The sequence below is a fragment of the Elephantulus edwardii genome, unplaced genomic scaffold, assembly GCF_000299155.1.
Source record: "Elephantulus edwardii isolate Elephantulus edwardi_28Jun2011 unplaced genomic scaffold, EleEdw1.0 scaffold00315, whole genome shotgun sequence".
In the NCBI taxonomy this organism is placed as follows: Eukaryota; Metazoa; Chordata; class Mammalia; order Macroscelidea; family Macroscelididae; genus Elephantulus; species Elephantulus edwardii.
Genome location: NW_006400065.1, coordinates 1725248 through 1744980, shown reverse-complemented (window position 1 = coordinate 1744980; position 19733 = coordinate 1725248). Strand labels below are relative to the sequence as shown.

The 19733-nt window shown below is 47.2% G+C and overlaps 2 protein-coding genes across 3 annotated transcripts; one reads left to right on the top strand and one right to left on the bottom strand.

Moving 5' to 3' along the window:
- Positions 1–1659: 1659 nt before the first annotated feature.
- On the bottom strand, positions 1660–8700 carry QPCTL (glutaminyl-peptide cyclotransferase-like). Of its 2 annotated transcripts, XM_006901240.1 has the most exons (7): positions 8469–8700; positions 7629–7772; positions 5765–6046; positions 4289–4441; positions 4088–4187; positions 3392–3508; positions 1660–1805 (listed from the first exon to the last, which is right to left on the bottom strand). In XM_006901240.1, exons 1-7 carry the CDS (start codon positions 8676–8678, stop codon positions 1660–1662), a joined length of 1152 nt encoding a protein of 383 aa, XP_006901302.1. In that variant the 5' UTR covers positions 8679–8700. The 2 variants fall into 2 exon arrangements, with proteins under 2 accessions (XP_006901302.1, XP_006901303.1); XM_006901241.1 differs by lacking the exon at positions 5765–6046 and having other exon boundaries at positions 8469–8678.
- Positions 8701–13211: 4511 nt separating this feature from the next.
- SNRPD2 (small nuclear ribonucleoprotein D2 polypeptide 16.5kDa) lies at positions 13212–19732 on the top strand (the record flags this gene model as incomplete). Its single annotated transcript, XM_006901272.1, has 3 exons — positions 13212–13366; positions 17229–17408; positions 19642–19732. Coding segments are annotated over exons 1-3 (426 nt in total), but the record flags the coding sequence as incomplete, so codon positions are not given.
- Between the last annotated feature and the right edge of the window lies 1 nt (position 19733).

The window sequence follows — 19733 nt, the reverse complement described above, 5'->3', positions numbered from 1 at the left end:
GCTTCTGAGTCATAGTAACTTCAAAGACAGAGCTGACCTGCACCCAATGGAGCTCTTTACAGGATTATTCCGAAGGGTTTTCTAGGCTGTCGTCTTTAGAGCAACAACTAGGTACCCACAGATGCATTCCCAAGAGCTACTGAGTGGGTTATTATGACCAACCTCTCAGATAACTTCTAAATGCTGAACTGTGATGCCACAAGGACTCCCTCTACTGGTTATAAACTCAGACTCGTTGCCACGGGGCTGGAAATGACTCACAGCTGACTTCTCTAGCAGGTTTCTGAGGCTGTAGATTGCCTGGGAACAGACTACCTGTCTTTCTCCCCGAGAGCTGCGGGTGGATTTGAACCACCGAGAAGCATGGCCTTTGATTAAGCTGCCCAACTCACTATGGACTGGGACACTAGAGCTCCCTCTACTGGCTAAGGGGTCTGGGAATGCTTCTGGCCAAGCATCAGTGGCCTCCTCTGTAAAATGGGGCTAATAGTCTTTACTTTGCAAGGATGTAATAACTCAAACCAGAGCCACTTGGCTCAGTTAACATTACAGCACGGGTGAATTGAGATAGGCCTTGGAAGTTCAGGGGCTGATGGAGGTGAGAATTTTGCCGCTGGAAAGTAATGGATTCTTCGTGATTCTCAGCCCCACAGCACTTGTGCCGGCGTCCAGATTTAGGGGCGATCATGAAGGGAGTTGATAGAGCACTCATGGTGGATGGCATGTGGTCAACAACTCATCGTCCGTGGAGTCAGCAGACTCACTGCTGAGTCTCCAGTGGGTTTTTCAGAGGCTGTAAATCACACAGGAGGATCATGCCCATCTCTCTCCCCAGGAGCCACTGGGGGATTTAAACCACCGGAGGGATGCAGCCTGAGTTAGCACCACAGCTCCCTAGAGACTCTGACACCAGATCTTCCTCATCGGGCTACTGCTTAGACCACCAGCCTTTCAACTAGCGGGGCGCTTAACCACTACATGACCAGGGCCCCCCATTCTCTCCTCCTCTTGAAAAATCAAAGCGTGGGGAAATTTTAATATCTCACTTTACTTTCTTTGATCTCTGATACACCCTCACCTCCCCCACCTTTTATTTTTCTTGCAATGCTTAGTTATGTTTAAGTCTGCAGAATATTTTACAGAAACACTCTCTTATTGCCTCCTGGGCATGGGAGAAGCTGGTTGTCCCCAGATTCTGGCTTCCTTCTCGGTTCCTTACTTTTGAACACATGCTCTGTGGGCCCTGTGGGTTGGTGTGGGAGGGAGGCTTGCCCTGATAACAGCATTAAGTCTGCCATCCTTAATTCAGGAAGGAACTGACAGATTCAGTCAGAAGGTGTTGCTGGTCCAGACGCCAGTCCACAAATGAGATGTGGCCCCTTCAACCTTTAGGCCAAGTGTTCCTCTCAGGGCACAGGCCAAGCTTTTGCTTCTTTGGTCCTTGTCTCCATGGTGGCCTCTTCCGAGTCTTTCAGGACTCAAGGGCAAGAGAGTCTTCTAATCACAGCACAGGTAGGAGCCAATGGTGTCATCAAGGACAAACCAGCATGTCCTAAGCGGCCCCACCCTGAGAGCTGCTGGCTCCAGGTGCCCTCGCCGTGCCCGCTGCCAGTCACTTCTTTGAAGCAGAGTGTCCCCCCGTGGGGATCTTTCCCCAGGTCAGAGTCCCAGGTATTCAGCCAGGAAGACAGCGAGGATCCGGCTCAGGTTGTGGACCGTGGGCGGGTGGAGGTTGGCCTCAGAGTCGGCAGGCGTGTGCCACACGGCAGGGAAGGGTGTGGAGATGAGGTGGAGCACGGGGACACCTGGGGTGACAGGACAGACTCGGTCAGTGTAGCCGAGACCCACCACTGACCCAGGGCTTGCAGCATCTTGTTTTGCTTTACACACACACACGCACATGCACTTTTGGAAGTCTGAATGGAAAGATAAGAACTAGCAAGCGCTGCAGGCACAGAAGCACAGATAATAACAGCACACATTTCTTAAATGTGTGCTGTATGCTGGGCACTGGTCCCAGTACAGTCTTTATATGTGGTATCTGCCATTGAACCAACTCATAGCTGACCCTCCCGTGGCTTCCCAGAAGCTGTCAACCACACAGGAGTGAGCTCATCCTACAGAGGAGCTAGTGGATTCGAACTGTGGGCCTTCATGTTGGCAGTGTCCTAACTCCTTGCCAATAGGCCACCAGAGCAAGTGCATTCAATGTCCTCTACAAAAAATTAGAAGAAAGGGAGCTCTGATGGCCTAGTGGTAAGAAGCTGCACTGCAATCTCAGAGGTACGCAGTTCAAATCCACCAGATGCTCTGCTGGAAAAGGCGGAGCAATCTCCTCCTGTACCAGTCAGATCCGATTTGACTGTACACACACACAAATAATAAAAAAAAGGGTTTTTTGGTTTTGTTTTGTTTTTTTAAATTTTTTTTATTATTTTGTGTGTGTACCATCAAATCGGATCTGACTGGTACAGGAAGAGTTTGCCCCTCCTTCTCCAGCAGAGCATCTGGTGGATTTGATAAAATAAAGTTTTTAAGGGGAGCTCTGGTGGCCTAGTGGCAAGGAGCTGCAACTACAATCCAAGAGGCGCATGGTTTGAATCCACCAGATGCTCTGCCGGGAAAGGAGGGATAATCTCCTCCTGTACCAGTCAGATCCGATTTGACGGTACACGCACAAAATAAAAATAAATAAATAAATAAAAATAAAGTTTTTTAAAAAAAATTAGAAGTAAAATGACCCACCATTGTCCAGTGAGTCCAGCTCCCAGTGACCCTACTGGACAGAGGAGAACTGCCCCATGGGAATTCTGACTTTATGGAAGCAGAATGTCCACCTTTCTCCCAGGGAGCCGGTGGTGGGTTCAGGAGGCCTTTGCATGTTAACAGCTGTAATGCTTTCCCACTGCACCACCAGGGGTTCCTCAACTAGAGAGAACCCTCATGGCGACCCTCCTATTAATGTGGGCAGACCACCTTGTCTTTCTCCTGCAGAGGGCCTGGTAGATTTGAACTGCCAACCTTTCAGTAGTTAGCCTCCAATCACGTTACCCATGACGCCACCAGGGATCCCTCAATAAGAGATAAAGATTTTTTTTCTCGTGTCTGAGTGTGTGTACCATCAAATCGGATCTGACTGGTACAGGAGGAGATTGTCCCTCCTTCTCCAGCAGAGCATCTGGTGGATTTGAACCGCGCACCTCTGGGATTGCAGTGCAGCTTCTCACCACTAGGCCACCAGAAGAGATAAGGATTTCTTATTTCACAGATGAGAAAAATTGAGGCAGAAAGAGGTTAAGCAACTGGTCAGCCCAGGGCCGGGTCCCATTTATGGCTCCCTGAGCCTACCCCCACTTGGACCCCCCCCACCTCTGTACCCCCAGCAGCGTACCTCGGCGGAGGAAGGGCACGTGGTCATCCTCCACGGAGCCGGGGGCCTCCCCGGGCTGGAAGTACATCACTTCCTGGGGATGAGACTGCAACAGGTTCAGGCGGTGCAGGCGCTTCTCTGGGGGCACCAAGGGTCAGAAAGCAAGGGTCAGCGTCTCAGGGGGTGACCCAGCTTACAGATAGGAGGCTGGGGTCCTCCTTGAGGAATGAGCACTATTATGAGGGGCCATTGAGTTGGTTCTAACAGTGACCCCGAGCACAACAGGACGAGAAACACATCCTCCAGGACCCTCACAACCTCGGCTTTGTTTGAAGCCACTGTTGCAGCCACTATATCAAGCCATCTCATTGAGGATTTTCTTCCTCTTAACAACGTTGGCTCCCTCTGAGCAGCCAAAGTTGACAGCCTGATTATCATTACTGCTGTACCCATTTTACAGATCAGAACTGAGGCCCAGAGAGATGAGGCCACTTGTCCAAGTTCACACAAAATGGTTCAAAGCGAAGGCCGTCTGACCACAGCGCTCCTATGGTTTCATTACTCTAGATTGTGGTGGGGTCATTTTCTGTTACCGTTTAGGTAACACATGGGCCATGGACGTAGAGAGAAAGAATGGAAGGCTCCTTAGAGGACAGGTGCCCATTCCAGCCTGCTACATCCCAGGCAGTGCCCAACTGCCTCCACCCCAGCCCTCACCAACGTTCCGTAGCCGATGGAACCAGCGGGCTGTGCGGGGGAAGTGGTTGTAGAAGGTCGGGTGGGGGGCTCCCAGGAGATCGAGCAGCACAAAGAGCTCCTAGGAAGAGAGGCCAGAGATGGAGGAGGCCAGACAGGGGGCTGTCCACTCTGCCCCACCTCTCCCTCCTCGCTAGGACCCCCATAGGGCCCTGGTCTCACAATAGCCTGGATCCTGGTGGGGCCAGGACTGTGGGGGGCAGATTCCATGAGCTGCGCCAGGTGCCGGGAGCCATAAAGGGAGTCCTTGGGTCCCCATTCCTTCAGGGCCTCTTCGCCGTCCAGGAAGAGCAGCTGCAAGGTCACCGGGGCTGCCTGTGGGAAACAGCAGGGTCAGGGGCGGTTCAGGCCTGTCAATACCAGGCCCTCAGCCTCAACTCACGCACACTTCCTGTCCATTTGCCCAACCAAAGAGAGCCAACCAGGTCTTTGCTGAGCGCAGCAGCCTAGCATAGACCTGGAGCCAGATTAACCTCCGGTACCACTGGGTCAGCTCCAGCTCCTGACAACCCCGTCAGTCCCATCAGCATCAGAACAGACCACTGCCCTCCCTGCACCCCCCTCATAGCCACCGTTGTGCACTGCCCACTGGCACGATCTCTGTGCCCGTTCTCCTCGTTGATGGTTTTCCTCTTTTTCACTGACCCTCTCCTTTCCCTCCATGAACTGGGGGCCCTCCTGAAAATTATGTCAAAAGCATGAAATGCTGTTGTCCTTATGTGCTGTCCAGACAAAACCAACTCACAGCTGACCCTTGAACAGGATTTCAGAGACTATAAAATGCCCAGAAGGAGACTATCCTTCCTTTGATGGGTGGATTCAAACCACTTGCAGTGCAAAGTGGATTAGCAGCGCAACTCCTTAACCCACTAGACCACCAGAGCTCAACAAAGCATGAGATAGTGACCCAGAACTATTTCAGAGAGGTCAGCAAGGCCTCTTTGAGGAAGTGACCTGAATAGAGGGTGAGCCAGCCAGGAAGATAACTGTGAAAAGAACATTCTAGACACGCGTCAGAGGATTACAAGCAGCTAAAGAATAAGGCACTGGTTCTTCCAAATGGAAGGAATGTTCGCTGCCCTGTTACTGCAGGCTGGATATGATCCTAGTCTCATTTAATCTAAGTCCCCAAGATGAATACTGTTATCATTCCTACCAAGCCCATTTCACAGATAAGAAAACTGAGGTTTAGATGAAACCCCTTGCCCAAATGAAAACAGCTGGTAAGAGGCAGAGGTAGGATTTGCACTTAGTCAATTATGGCCCCAGAACCCCTCTCAGGAATCACTACACTATTGCTGTTGAGATTTAGCCACGAAAACAGCAAGTGCAAATGTCCTGAGGTAGAAGTGAAGCCTGGGTGTTAGAGGAACACAGAGGAGGCGAGGGTAGCTAGAGTAGAAGTTATGAGAGGAAGGGAAGAGAGATGAGATTAGACCGGTACAAAGCACACATCGGGCTAGTGCGGCTCTGGTTATGCTCTGAGATGGCTTTAGAAAAAGGACGAACAGGACCTGACACTCAGAATATAGAAAGTTCCTTCTGAAGATGAAGAAGGATGACAGATACACAGGTAAAAGAAGATGGTGTCCTGGTCCTGAGTGGAGGCTTGTACCAGCCCAAGTCCCAGCTCCTCACCTGCTCCTTGGCCCTGCTCAGCTCCAAGTCGAGGGCCTGGGCCAGCTCCAGCAGCAGGGCACAGGGCACTGCCGAATCCGTAGCCCCCACAAAGGGAGCTGAATCAGGTGGGAAGAGCTTCGAGTCGTAGTGGCAGGCGAAGGTGAGGTGGCGAGCAGCCCCTGGGTCCAGTGTGGCCACAACATTGCCAAAGTCCATCAGCCCCAGGGGCGTCGAGGCCGTGAATGGGTCCAGCTCCACATGCCAGCCAGCTGAGAGTGTCCGCAGCGTGGCCTCCAGGAACTAGTGGCAAGAGAGGTGGGAGAGTGAGAGGTATCTGCGGGGGAGTTTGGGATAAGGGAAATGTATCCTGAGCCACAAAGGGCTCTTGGGGGGGACTTGCAAGTCCCTTTCCTAGATACACACATCTATCAGGCACCTACTGGGTGACAGGCAAGATACCAACAAAATCAATCACAACTCCCTTGTAAACAGCACTCACTATGTGGCAGGCCCTGTTCTGCAAACACTACAGAAATCTGCCAGGTAGGGATGGACCCATTTTGCAGATGAGGGAACAGGTTAAGGAATCCTAGAACATATCCTACATGGCTGAACTGGAATTCAAATCCAGGCATGATCAGACAACTTGAGATGCTTTCTGGGAGGTAAAGTAGGACACCCTACTACCAACTCTGAAGTCTGCCTGCATTTGGGTTCAAATTGAAGGTCTTCCACTAATTCAGAGTCCCTGAATGAGAAGCATACTCAGAACAATTAACGATGAGGCCAAAAGAGCAGCATTTGCTAAAAAACAAAGCACAAAAGGCAAGAAGCATCTGGAAAGAATAAATGGAAATGTGGAGAAAGTGGGAAGAGTGCAGCCACATTGAGGGGAATGAAAATGATGTCACAGAGCTCTGGTGGCCTAGTGGCAGGAAGCTGCACTGCAATCCCAGAGATATGTGGTTTGAATCCACCAGATACTTTGCTGGAGGAGGGACAAGCTCCTCCTGTACCAGTCAGATCGAATTTGACAGTACACGCACACAAAAAGTAATAAAATAAAATTTAAAAAAAGAAAATGATGTTACAAAATTTATATAAATGATAGAATGGAAAGCTAATTTGTTCTGCAAACTTTCACCCAAACCATAATTTAAAAAAGGGGGGGATTTCTCGAGATTTTTAAAAAGGAACCTTTAGATGGCACAAACAGTAAATTGTTCTACTGCTAGTAAAAAAAAGGGAGTTCTGGTGTACTAATGGTAAGAAGCTGTGCCATAGTCCCAAAGTATGTGGTTCGAATCCACCAGCTGCTCTGTAGGAGAAGGATGAACAATCTCTTCCTAGGCGATTTACCGCCTCTGAAAACCTGCTGGAGGGTCAGTTAGGAGTCATTCTGACTCAATGGCACACAACAACTAATCAGCCAAAAGCCTGGCAGGTCAAGTCTGGCAATCAGCTTCTGAAAAGTCAGAACACTGAAGACTCTAAGCTGTTCTTTTCTGTCCTCTCCAAGTAAGAATTAACAGGTGGCCTAGTCTGTGGGAAATTGCACTGCTGACCCAAAGGTGGTTCAAATCTGCTGAGGGAGAAAGATGGGCCATCTCCCTTGGGCAAAGCTATAAATTCTCAGGGCCCCCATTTCACCCTATGCACAATGAAGATCAGATTGTTATCCATTTCATAGGGCTTGTGAATCTCTTAAGCTTTTGATGGAAGCAGTACCTACAACCAAGTGGACTGAAGTCGAATTACTTCCAGTCAAAGCCCCACATCTGCCCCTCAACTGTTTAGTAATCTTTGCTGGACGCCCAATTCCCATTCATTTGTCTGCAGGTTGCAAGGCTCAGGGCTTAAGAGGTGGGGCCTCTTTCTTTACCTTTCGGACTTGTATATTACCAGGACTGCCCGGCGTCCGCACCACGAGCAGGGGGCGCAAATACGTGTTCCAGAGACGCTGCGGGTCCAGTTGCCCGACCACCCTCCGCAGCCGGGCTTCAGAGAGACTTCCAATCACAGGGGCCTTAGCAGAGAAGAAGGGAGAAGGGGAAGAGAATGTGGAACAGGAGAGCAATCCCTGAGCCCTACTCCAGGCACTGCTGCCCCCAACTGTCAGCCAGGTTCCTCTTCATAAGCACTCTAAGCATCAGAGATTTCTAGGATTGATCCTTAACCCCAGGTTTTAAAAAATCCCTTGGTTCAGGCGAGCTCTGGTGGCCTAGTGGTAGGAAACTGCACTGCAATCCCAGAGGTGTGCGGTTCAAATCCACCAGATGCTCTGCTGAAGGAGGAACAATCGCTTCCTGTACCAGTCAGATCCAATTTGACGGTACACACATAAAAAGAATGAATGAATGAATAAATAAATAAATACGATCTAAAAAAAAATCCCTTGGTTCAGCCCAACCCAATCCTAATAGAAAAAATTAAGAACCAAAGTGAGGAAGGGTCTCCCTTCCTGGTTGATTTAGGATTAAAGCTCAGATCACTCAACAGTCAGTCTCATGCACTCAGACCTTTCCTCTGAAGAGTGAGCCATGGTTATGAACTAAACCCGGAACCTTCTACCATTGGCAAGGGCACACGCTCGAATGGCCAAGACGGCAGCACCTGCGGTTAGGGCCATACCATAAAGCCACGTCAGTGATCCCGAAACCCTGGAGAAGGGGCGGCGGGGAATGGAGGTCCCCGCGCAGCCTGGACCCGCGCATGGCCTCACCCGCAGCTCCCGGCCGAGAGACAGCTCCTGAGTACCGCGATGCCAGCCGTTCCAGATGGTGTAGAAAGCGGAGCCCACGGCCAGCGCCAGCAGCAGCAGGGGAAACAGCTGCGCTCGCGGTATCAGCCGGCGCTTAGGCAATACGGGGGGATCCAAGAGGCCGCGTTCCCCGAGCCGTGGCCGGGGCCGACCACGGCTACCGGAACGCATGGCAGCTTTGCCCTGCAACCGGGTCCAGGATGCAGAAGCTGCCAGTTCAGGCCCAGCCAAGTTACACCCCCAAATCCAGAGGCCAATGAACAACCAGAGCGGCCGCATTGACCCACCTCCCGCGAGCAGGAAAGCCAATGGGAACGCTGCTCCTTCCCTAGGGTTTAAGGATTGGCTCCCCTGAGAGTTGCACAACGCGCGGAAGAACTAGGCTCCTCCTCAGCGGAAGAGAAGGAGCCAATGGCAAACGTCTGATCTTGGAAACTCCTGCATTTTCCTGGCGCAGGTCCCTGCCCCTCCTAAACTAGGGATTTATTGTGTCGAATCAAAGAAAAGGATAGAAGTTAAAACGAACAGCCCCTAAAGAAAAGGGCAGGGCCATCATCCGTACAGCGAGGAGTATATTGATTTTGCTGAAGCCACATCCCCGAAGGCAGGACTGGTGGATATTTGGAGTTACCCTCTCTGCCCCTCTTTTTAGTGTACTCCGTTTTTCCAAACAATGATCCAACTCAGATTCTTTCCACCCCCTCCATTATTATGAATATTTGCTCCAAATGGTTCTCGAAACCCTCCTCTAACCTTTTATCCCGTTACTACACCAGGCTGTGCCTAGGATCTGGAGAACAGGTAGCTGGTTAACTGACTGAAAGAAGATCGGTATCTATTTCCATTCCCAAAAGAGGTGATCCTGTGGAAATTATCGAACAATATCACTAATATCACATGCAAGCAACTTCTTGCTGAAGATAATCCAAAAACTACTGGAACGGTACTGGGACAGAGAACTAACTGCCTGATTTAGAAGAGCCCCATGACACTTGGGATATCATTGCTGAAGTCACATGGATTATGGCTGAAAATTGACAGTCTAAGATGTCTGTCTGTGTTTTATTGACTATACAAAGGCATTTGACTTTGTGGATCGTTACAAATTGCGTCTAACATTGAGAAGAATGAGAATCCCAGAATGCTTTGATAGTACTCATGTGAAACATCTAAGAACCAAGAACTTAGGCGAATCAAGATGTCCGGAAAGAGCAAGGGAAAATTCCAAAATCAAGAAAGGAGTGCGTCAGAGATGTGTCCTTTCTCCATACCTTATTTTTTTTTAAATTAATTTTATTGAAAGTTTACAGAGACTTTGGATTTCCATTCATTCAGTGTTGCACTTTTCTCCCTGCCCACCCCTCCCCCCAATTCGCTCTTCTCTATGAAAAGTAAAATTCTTTCATTGTTATACAATCCCTCGCCCCAAGTCCACTCCATGGTTCAGCCTTCATTCTAGACTACTGTCATGACAATAATACCTAATCATATATCTTTTTAAAACAGTTCTCTCCCTCATCTGTTTCAATGCAGTATACATTATTTATCCCCTCTTTCTCAGTCTTCCCTCAACCCTGATGTCAGTTCCCTTTTACAACAGTGTCCCTATGCAATATTTGTCCTTTTGTGACTGAGATATTTCTCTCAGCATAATGTCCTCCAGGGTCACCAATTTTGTATAATATTTTATTAGTTCCTTGTTTTTCAGTGCAGCATAATATTCCATAGTGTGAATATACCACAGCTTCTCTATCCATTTGTTTGTTGATGGGTACCTGGGTTGTTTCCAACTCTTTGTTATAGCAAACAAAGCCACAACAAATATGGTGGGCTTATATCTGCTTGGGTGGCAGTTTTGGTTTCTTTAGGGTAAATTCCCAGTAGTGGAATTGCTGGGTCAAATGGTATTTCTATTTGCAACTTTTTGAGAAAGTGCCATACTGCCTTCCAGAGTGGTTGCACCATTCCAGTTTCTCTGCAACCTCGCTAGCATTTGATGTTTGCTATTCTGTTAAATTTTGCTATTCTTACTGGAGTGAGATGATATCTCATAGTTGTTTTGATTTGCATCTCTCTTTGAGCTAGGGATTTTGAATATATCATGTGTTTTTTGGCCATCTGGATGTCATCTTTGGTGAAGTGTCTGTTCATATCCTGTGCCCATTTTTCAATTGGGTTGTTTACCTTTATCTTGTTGTGGTGCATACCTTTTCAATCTATGTGTGAAACAATTATTTGGGAGTTTGGGCTTTATGAAGAAGAATGTGGCATCAGGCTTGGAGCAAGACTTAACAACTTGGGTTATGCAGCTAAAACAATTTTGCTGGCTGAAACTGAGAACTTGAAGTGTTTCCTGCAAAAAGGCAAAGACTGCAGCCTTCACTATGGAGTGCAACTCAATATCAATAAACTAAGTAGATCTTCGCCTCCAGGCCAATAGGTAGTATTATGATAGGTGGAGAAAGGATTGAGGTTGTTAAATATTTCATTTTACTTGTATTCCTAATAAAACACTCTTTTTCCCCTTTTCTTTATTTTTTAAAAATAATTTTAATGAGCATTTACAGAGATTTTGGATTTCCATTCATTCATTGTTGCACTTCTCTCCCTGCCCAGCCCTCCCCCCACCCAGTTTGCACCTCTCTTTCAAAGGTAAAAGAAACACTCCCTCCCTGGGACACAATCCCCCCGCACCCCTCCCACCACCCCAAGTACATTCCACTAAACAACCTTAATTGTGGACTCTTGTGATAATCATGATACCCTATCATATATCGCTTTTAAATTATTCACTCCCTCGTCTGTTTCAGTGCAGTATACACAATTTATCCAGTTTTTCTCAGTCTTACCCCAACCCTGATATCAGTCCCATTTTACAACAGTGGCACCATGCAATATTTGTCCTTTTGCGCTGAGATATTTCACTCAGCATAATGTCCTCCAGGGTCACCCATTTTGAATAATATTGCATGAGTTCCTTGTTTTTCAATGCAGCGTAGTATTCCATTGTGTGAATATACCACAGCTTCTCTATCCATTTGTTTGTTGATGGGCACCTGGGTTGTTTCCAACTCCTTGCTATTGTGAACAGAGCTGCGATAAACATGGGTGTGCATATATCTGCTTGGATGTCAGTTCTGGTCTCTTTGGAATATATTCCCAGTAGTAGAATTGTTGGGTCAAATGGTATTTCTATTTGCAACTTTTTGAGAAAGTGCTTTACCGCCTTCCACAGTGGTTGCATCATTTTACACTCCCACCAACTGTGAATAAGGGTTCCAGTTTCTCCACAACCTCGCCAGCATTTGTTGCTTGCTGTTCTGTTAAATTTTGCTGTTCTGACTGGGGTGAGATGATATCTCATAGTTGTTTTGATTTGCATCTCTCTTTGAGCTAGGGATTTTGAATATATCATGATGTGCTTGTTGGCCATCTGAATGTCTTCTTTGGTGAAGTGTCTGTTCATATCCTGTGCCCATTTTTCAATTGGATTATTTACCTTTATCTTGTTGTGGTGCTCAAGTATTTTATAAATTCTAGATATAAGTCCCTTATCTGACATGTCATTATCAAATACTTTTTCCCAGTCTGTGGCTTCCCTTTTTACCGTGTTGGAGAAGTTTTTGGATGTGCATAGGGATTTGATTCTTAGAAGGTCCCATTCATCTATTTTATCTTCTTCTGGTTGTAGATTTTTCAGGATACTTGGAAGACTGTTTATGTTGTGGATTAAGACTACTAGAGTTCTTCCAAGTTTTTCTTTAATGAAGTTTATAGTTCTTGGTTTTAGTCCTAGATCCACGATCCACCTTGAGTTGGTTTAATAAAACACTCTTGACACCAGCAGTCAAGAAATCAAAAGACGAGTTGCATTGTGAAAATCTGCTGTCCAGGATCTCTCCAGAGTGCTAAAGAGCAACGATGTCAGTCTACAGACTAAGGTGTGTCTGATCCAGGCCACTGTCTTCTCAATTACTTGCTATGCATCTGAGAGCTGGATAATAAATAAAAATTACAGAAGAAAGGGAGCTCTGGTGGCCTAGGGGCAAGAAGCTGCGCTGCAACTCAAAGGTGCGCCATTCGGATCCACCAGATGCTCCGCTAGAGAAGGAGGGGCAATTTCTTTCTATGTCAGCCTGATTAAACTCGACGGTACACAACAGGAAATATTTAAAAATTACAGAAGAATCAATGCCTTTGAGTTGTGGTGCCGGAGAAGAGTCTTAAGGGCCTGCGAAGAGAACAAACAGGTCTGTCCTGGAGAGGATGAAGAGGGTGAAACAATTTGTTTCTTGGAGGCAGGAATTTTGAAGCTCCGTCTCCCTTACTTTGGGCATGTGGCTAAGTGGGACTAGCCCTTTGGAGAAGGACATCATGCTTGGAAAGATACAGGGTCAGCACAGAAGAGGAAGACCCTGGATGAAATAGATTGACTGCGGTAATGGAGTCAGGTGTGTCACAGACAGTGAGTTTGGCTCAGGATAGTGTTCAGAGCTACTGGTTTTTTTTGGGGGGGGATTTTTAAAAAAAATTTATTATTCATTTCAATGAAAATTTACGGAGACTTTGGATTTCCATTCATTGATTGTTGCAGGTTCAGAGCTATTGTCCATCGGGTCGCTATGAGTCGAAATCGGCTTGATGGCACAGAACCACCACCAACCAAGGCTGGCGGGCATCGCTATGGCAACAGACCACGCCCCCATGGCTAGTTGGATTTACGCAGGCGCCAACGGAAATGTATTTAGGAAGCGGAAGTCCCGCCTCTCTTCTGAGAGGAAGAAGCAACGCAGAGGGAACAAGAACGATTTGAGACCGCAGCCGGCACCATGTGAGTACCCGCGGGGCCTGGATGGCGGGTGTGAGGCCCAGCGGAGACTGGATGGCGGGACTGGGCTTAAGGGTGTAAAGTTGGTGGGTTAACAGCTGAAAAGGGGTGTGTGAGACCCCTTGGTGATAGCCGAGATCAGAGGCTCAAATTTTCCAAGGGGTGGTCATTTCTCTTAATGGACGTCAGAACGGGAATGGAAGCTTTTCTGGATAATTAATTCGGAGGAGGGTCTCTCCCAAATGATTAGTCTCGTTGAGGCATATTTGAAGAGGAAGCGGCTGTCGGTATAAAGAACATGGGGGAGGCTAATGTGCTCCTTTAGGCAGAAAGATTTGAGAGAAGCGACTGGAAGGTTTGATCTAGAGGCGCGTGGTTTTTCAACCTAATCCGCGATTCTTGTGGATGATGAATTACTAGGCTTATTCTACTCATTTATTCACAAAATATTTATTGGATGCCCTGATTATGCCAGGCACTGCTGTAGATGTAACCCCCCCCCCAAACTTCTTTCCCTAGTAACGTTTAGAGAGAGAAAGGCAAACAAAAATATAGTAAGCAGGGAAAGTGTAAAGTGCCTGAGGCGAGGCATTTTACAAAAAAAAAAACCCAGCACAGGACCAAACCAATGAGGAATGCCAGTGTTGAGAGATGATAATCAATCAATACAGAAAGTCCCCTGGAGGAGCTCTGGTGGCTTGGTGGCAGGAAGCTGTGCTGCAATCCCAGAGGCGCACGGTTCGAATCCACCAGATGCTCTGCCGGGTAAGGAGGGACAATCTCCTCCTGTACCTGTCAGATCCAATTTGACGGTACACACACAAATAATATTTTTTTTTTTTTTTAAAAAAAGAAAGTCCCCTGGAAACAGAGGGAAACCGGTATCCGGGGCGAGGTCCTGGGTCCAGGCCGACGACCAAAACCACTGGAATTAATTTTTTTTTAATTTATTTTAATAAAAGTTTACAGAGATTTTGGATTTCCATTCATTTATTGTTGCACACTTTCCTCCCAGCCCACCCCTTCCACCAGTTCGCTTTTCTCTTTGAAAAGTAAAAAAAAAATATTCATTGTTATACAACCCTCTCAGTGCACTCCACTGTGCAGCTTTCATTCTGGACTCTTGTCATGACAATAATATCTAATCATAGATTCCTCCTGAACAGTTCTCTCCCTCATCTGTTTCAATGCAGTATACATTATTTATCCCCTGTCTTCTTGTTTCCCCCAACCCCATGTCAGTCCTGCTTTACAAAAGTGGCACTATGCAGTATTTGTCCTTTTGTGACTGATATAGTTCACTCAGCATAATGTCCTACAGGGTCACCCGTTTTGAATAATATTGAATGAGTTCCTTGTTTTTCAATGCAGCGTAGTATTCCATTGTGTGAATATACCACAGCTTCTCTATCCATTTGTTTGTTGATGGACACTTAGGTTGTTTTCAACTCTGCTGTTGTGAACAAAACCGCAGTAAATATGGGTGTGCATATATCTGTTTGGGTGGCAGTTCTGTTTTCTTTAGGGTAAATTCCCAGTAGTGGAACCGCTGGGTCAAATGGTATTTTTATTAGTAACTTTTTGAGAAAGCACCATACCGCCTTCCACAGTGGTTGCACCATTTTACACTCCCACCAACAGTGAATAAGGGTTCCAGTTTCTCCACAACCTCACCAGCATTTGTTGCTTGCTCTTCTGTTAAATTTTGCTATTCTGACTGGGGTGAGATGATATCTCATAGTTGTGATTTGCATCTTTCTTAGAGCTAGGGATTTTGAACATTTTTTCATGTGTTTGTTGTCCATCTGAATGTTTCTTTGGTGAAGTGTCTGTTCATCTCCTCTGCTCATTTTTCAGTTGTTGTGACTACATCACAACAGAGTTGATTCTTAATCACAGAGACCCCACAGGATGGAGAACTGCCCCTTGGGATTCCCAGTTAATAATTTTTTGAGATGTGCACATTACTGTATTTAAGGAGTGCTGGGTGGAGTCAAACCACCAGCCTTTTGGGTGGCAGTTGAATGCTTAATTCCCTATGTTAGCAGAACTCACCCAGGAGATACAAATGCACAAGCCCTAAGATGAAAGTTTGCCTGCTGGACCCTCAAAGACTGTGCTATTGTGGCTAAAGCAGAGGAGGAAAGGGCATTGCTAAGTGCTGTCTAGCTGGCTCCTTGTCAGAGCAACCCTGTGTTGCTCAGCCGGTACCCCCGCTCACAGTCTCTCCTGTGCCTGAGCCTGTTTTTGCGGTTAATTCATCTCCTTGAAAGTCGTTCTTTTTGTCATCATGTCTTTCCCTGGGGACTCACATTTCTGATATGTTCAAGACAAAGTCTTTCCATCCTCGCTTCTCAGGCACATCCTGGCTGCACTTCTTTCAAGACAGTTTGTTCTTTTGGCAACGCGAGGTGTGTTCAGTATTAGTCAATCCCAAAAACTTCCAGTTTTGTAGCTTAAACTGCAGCAGTTGTTAACTTCAGACCTGTGAGCCACTTGAGAACAATGTGGCCTTGGAAGCCCTTTGAGCTGCTCCACTCTGGTTTTTTTGTTTTGTGGTTTTTTCCTGGTTTGTGTGTGTTTGTGTGTGTACCGTCAAATCGGATCTGACTGGTGCAGGAGGAGATTGTCCCTCCTTCTCCAGCAGAGCATCTGGTGGATTTGAACCGTGCACCTCTAGGATTGCAGTGCAGCTTCTTGCCACTAAGCCACCAGAGCTCCCTTCCACTCTGTTCTTCAGGGTTGTTGTGAGTTGGAGTTGATTCAGCACCACCCAACAAGAACAACTGGGGTGGGAACCATGAAATGGTTTTAAAGAGTAACTTAGGTCCTCTTGTGACCCTTTGAGGGACTGTAGAAACTAGACTGTCAGAACTGGAAGCAGGGAGACGACCTGTAAAGACTCCAAGAGAGTGGTAAGTTTAGGTCAGGGTGATGTCTGTTGGACAAATAAGTCAGGATAAGCATGTATTTTAGAGGCCTGTGACAGCATTTACTGACAGGTGATGAGAGTAAGTCAGGAGCTCAGGTGACATGATCTTTTTTGCTCTAAGAACTGGATGAATGACATTGCCATCACCAGAGGTGGAGAGCAGTGTGAATGGAGGTCAGTGGGGTGACTGGAGCTGAACTTGGTGCGTGCAGTATTGGAGATGTCTAGTAGGCATTGTTTTAGTCAACTAGTGTTGCTGTGACACAAAATATTGTGCATAGGTAGCTTTAAAAACCAGATTAAGCCCCTGCCTCATAGGCCCTGTGTCCCTCAATCCTTTGCTGATGTGTCAGATTGGCTTTAAAAATAGAGCTCGGTGGCCTAGTGGCAAGAAGCTGCACTGCAATCCCAGAGATACACAGTTTCGAATCCACCAGGTCCTCTGCTGGAGAAGGAGGAGCAGTCAGATCCAATTTGACGGTCACACAAACAAAATAATCAATTAAAAAAAAAACAACCCCACACAACTAATTCATTTACAAAATTCAAATGCACTGTTTTTCACACCAGTTCCCATTTCCCTAAACCTCCATCAAATTGTGCATCCCCATGATTAATTCCCCCCTTCCCTGGTACGTCCTCACCTCTGCTTCCACCCCGCCCTTGGATCCTCATGCTTATTGTACAATAATAGGTTTATATGATTTGCTTTTTTATCACCTAGCAGTTACTAAATTTGGTTCATTCCTTACACAGATTTGGCCTCATTTAACATCAGTGATCCCTTAAATGGGATCATGTGTCCATGTATTAGGATTTCAGTGACAGTTTTGGGGACATGTGATTTGCTCGATAGCAGGCCTCCAAACGGTGATGCTGAGACATGTTGGGGTGAGACACCAACGGTGAGACAGTGACTGTCCGGCCCCTACCCCCCTCACTCACATGTCTTTCCCCCCAGGAGCCTCCTCAACAAGCCCAAGAGTGAGATGACCCCGGAGGAGCTGCAGAAGCGAGAGGAGGAGGAGTTTAACACAGGCCCGCTCTCCGTGCTCACTCAGTCGGTCAAGAACAACACGCAAGTGCTCATCAACTGTCGAAACAACAAGAAGCTCCTGGGCCGTGTGAAGGCCTTCGACAGGTGAGCACCCCAGGCCCGGAGGGTGTCTGTCCTCACCCCCCTCAGGTCCAGCCCCACTCCAGTTTGAGAAGCCTGAAGGCAGGGTTTCTCGAAGCCCTTGGTGTGGCTGCCTTTGTTGTCCCCCTCGCTGGTTCAGTGCAGTGTTTATAAACAAACTTGCAGTTAGAAGCCAGCCCGTCTGGGTTCAAATCTCGGCTCTGCTTGACTTTCTCATCAGTCCCTTCCAACTCTTGGCCACCAGCTGTGTGTCAGAGTAGACCTGTGCTCTGTAGTATTTCCGTTGGTTGATTTTTCAGAAACAGATCGGCAGGCCTTTCTCCAAAGACACCTCTGTGTGGGCTTCAACCTCCAACTCAAATGCTTCATTGTGGTGGTTGTAAAGATGCGGTGATTGAATGAATGCATGTGAGGTACATGATGAGTTAATACATGGTTGACAAGCACTCAGTTGTGCTGGCCAATGTTCCAGAACTACAGCGGTGACAAGGCAGGCATTTTTCTCTCAGGCAGCTTGTGCCGCCGGTGGGACAGCCACCAGCAAGCATGTAATAATAGACCTGCTCCTCACCGCGCAGAAGTTCATTATGTGAAAATAGAGGATGTCTTAGGCTGGGTTCTCTATGGGAGCAAAACCAGAGGCTTCGAGAGAGAGATTTATTTCCAGGAAATGGCTCATATGCTTGTAAAAGGCAAATTCCTTTGTCTAGGATGTCTGGGAAGATGGTGTCAGGCTGCTGGCTTTAGAGGTACCACCTGGTGGCTTCAGAGGCTGACACATCCAGAAGTCCTTGTTGAAAAATAGTGTGACAGGCGCTGGTTTAAGTCTGAAGACCACAGGCCACACAGTTATTTGAGAAAAACATTTCTAACATTTTGCCAGACTTTTTGCACAAAAACTAGGCAGGCTGCACCATGAGGAGACCTACCTTTAATCAGATGTCTTTACAGATTTGCTTCTAATATTGCTTTATTACTGTCATAGAGACAAGACTGTACAGCAGCATAGAGTACTTCCATTATGCTGAAAATCAAGACCATGTTGACAGATTATTAACCATAACAGGATTTGGTGGGTTTTTCTGTTTTCAGACTATCCATCTATCTGATTTTTATATAGAAAAATACAATCACAATATTATACAGTAATCCTAATATCAGTGCCTGCAGCCCTTGAATGAATTATTACCTAGGCGATGCTTTCCTGGGAAGGTCTCTGGGCTGGCGTCAGCAGTTAAATACACTGAAAGGCTGGGTGTTCAATTCCACGCACAGGCATGCTGGAAGAGAGGCCTGGCTTCTGAAAAGTCAGGTATTGAAAACCCCAGGGATGGCGAGCTCTGGTGGTGCGTGGTTCAAATCCACCAGATGCTCTGCTGAAGAAGGAGGAACAATCGCCTCCTGTACCAGTCAGATCCAATTTGACGGTACACACGTAAAAAGAATAAATAAAAATTATCTAAAAAGAAAACCCCAGGGAGCACGGTAACTGCAGTCGACGAGTTTTTCAGGCTGCCATGCTGAGGACTCACTCTGGAAAGGCCTTGCCACTTTGTGACCTTGCTCAGGTCTTTCACACTGAGCCTCAGTTTCTGTTTGTTAAATGAGAGCGAGAACAATAACAGGACCTTATAAGGACGGGCTATCGGACCTGCATTCACATGAGGCTTCGTAACCTTAGGTTTCATTTTCTTGCCCTGTGTCTCAGTTTCCTAATGAATAATCAACTTCAGTCTGTGATGAGGATGGATGGATGGATTAGCATCCACACCTCATGAGGTCAGAAACACTGTTTTATTTGTCACCCTGTCCATTTTAAGTGATCAGAGGAGTCAGCATTCCACCAGGATCTGTGGAACACGCTAACCCACGCTGGTGTTCACCTGCCCACCAGACAGCCTGAGGCCAAGATCAAAGCTGGACTGGAATTCGGGGGTTGTGTGCAGCCCCAAGCCCCATCAGGTGCTTCTGGAAGCAGAGAAAAAGCATATGCAGAACAATTAGTCCCCCAGTCCCAGCACTTAGAGAAATACTGGATTAATAAATCTACTCTTTACAGGACCCCTGGGAGGCAGACATTGTCGCAGGAAACCGGGGCCTCAACTTGGGAACTTGCGGAGATAGGATGGGAACACGACAGTCCTGGTCCCACAGCCTGTGCTGTGCCCCACTATCCCACAGGGGAAGCCATTCTCGTAGGACTCCCCCTCATTCCTGGTGTGTTTCTCCCCACCAGGCACTGCAACATGGTGCTGGAGAACGTGAAGGAGATGTGGACTGAGGTCCCCAAGAGTGGCAAGGGCAAGAAGAAGTCCAAACCCGTCAACA

Coding starts and splice junctions, on each gene's coding strand:
- QPCTL (XM_006901240.1), bottom strand. CDS start 8,678: ATGCGTTCCGGTAGCCGTGGTCGGCCCCGGCCACGGCTCGGGGAACGC. Junction 4,188..4,288: donor CCACCAGGATCCAGGCTATT/GTGAGACCAGGG, acceptor CTCTCTTCCTAG/GAGCTCTTTGTGCTGCTCGA. Junction 1,806..3,391: donor CGTGCCCTTCCTCCGCCGAG/GTACGCTGCTGG, acceptor CTGTCACCCCAG/GTGTCCCCGTGCTCCACCTC.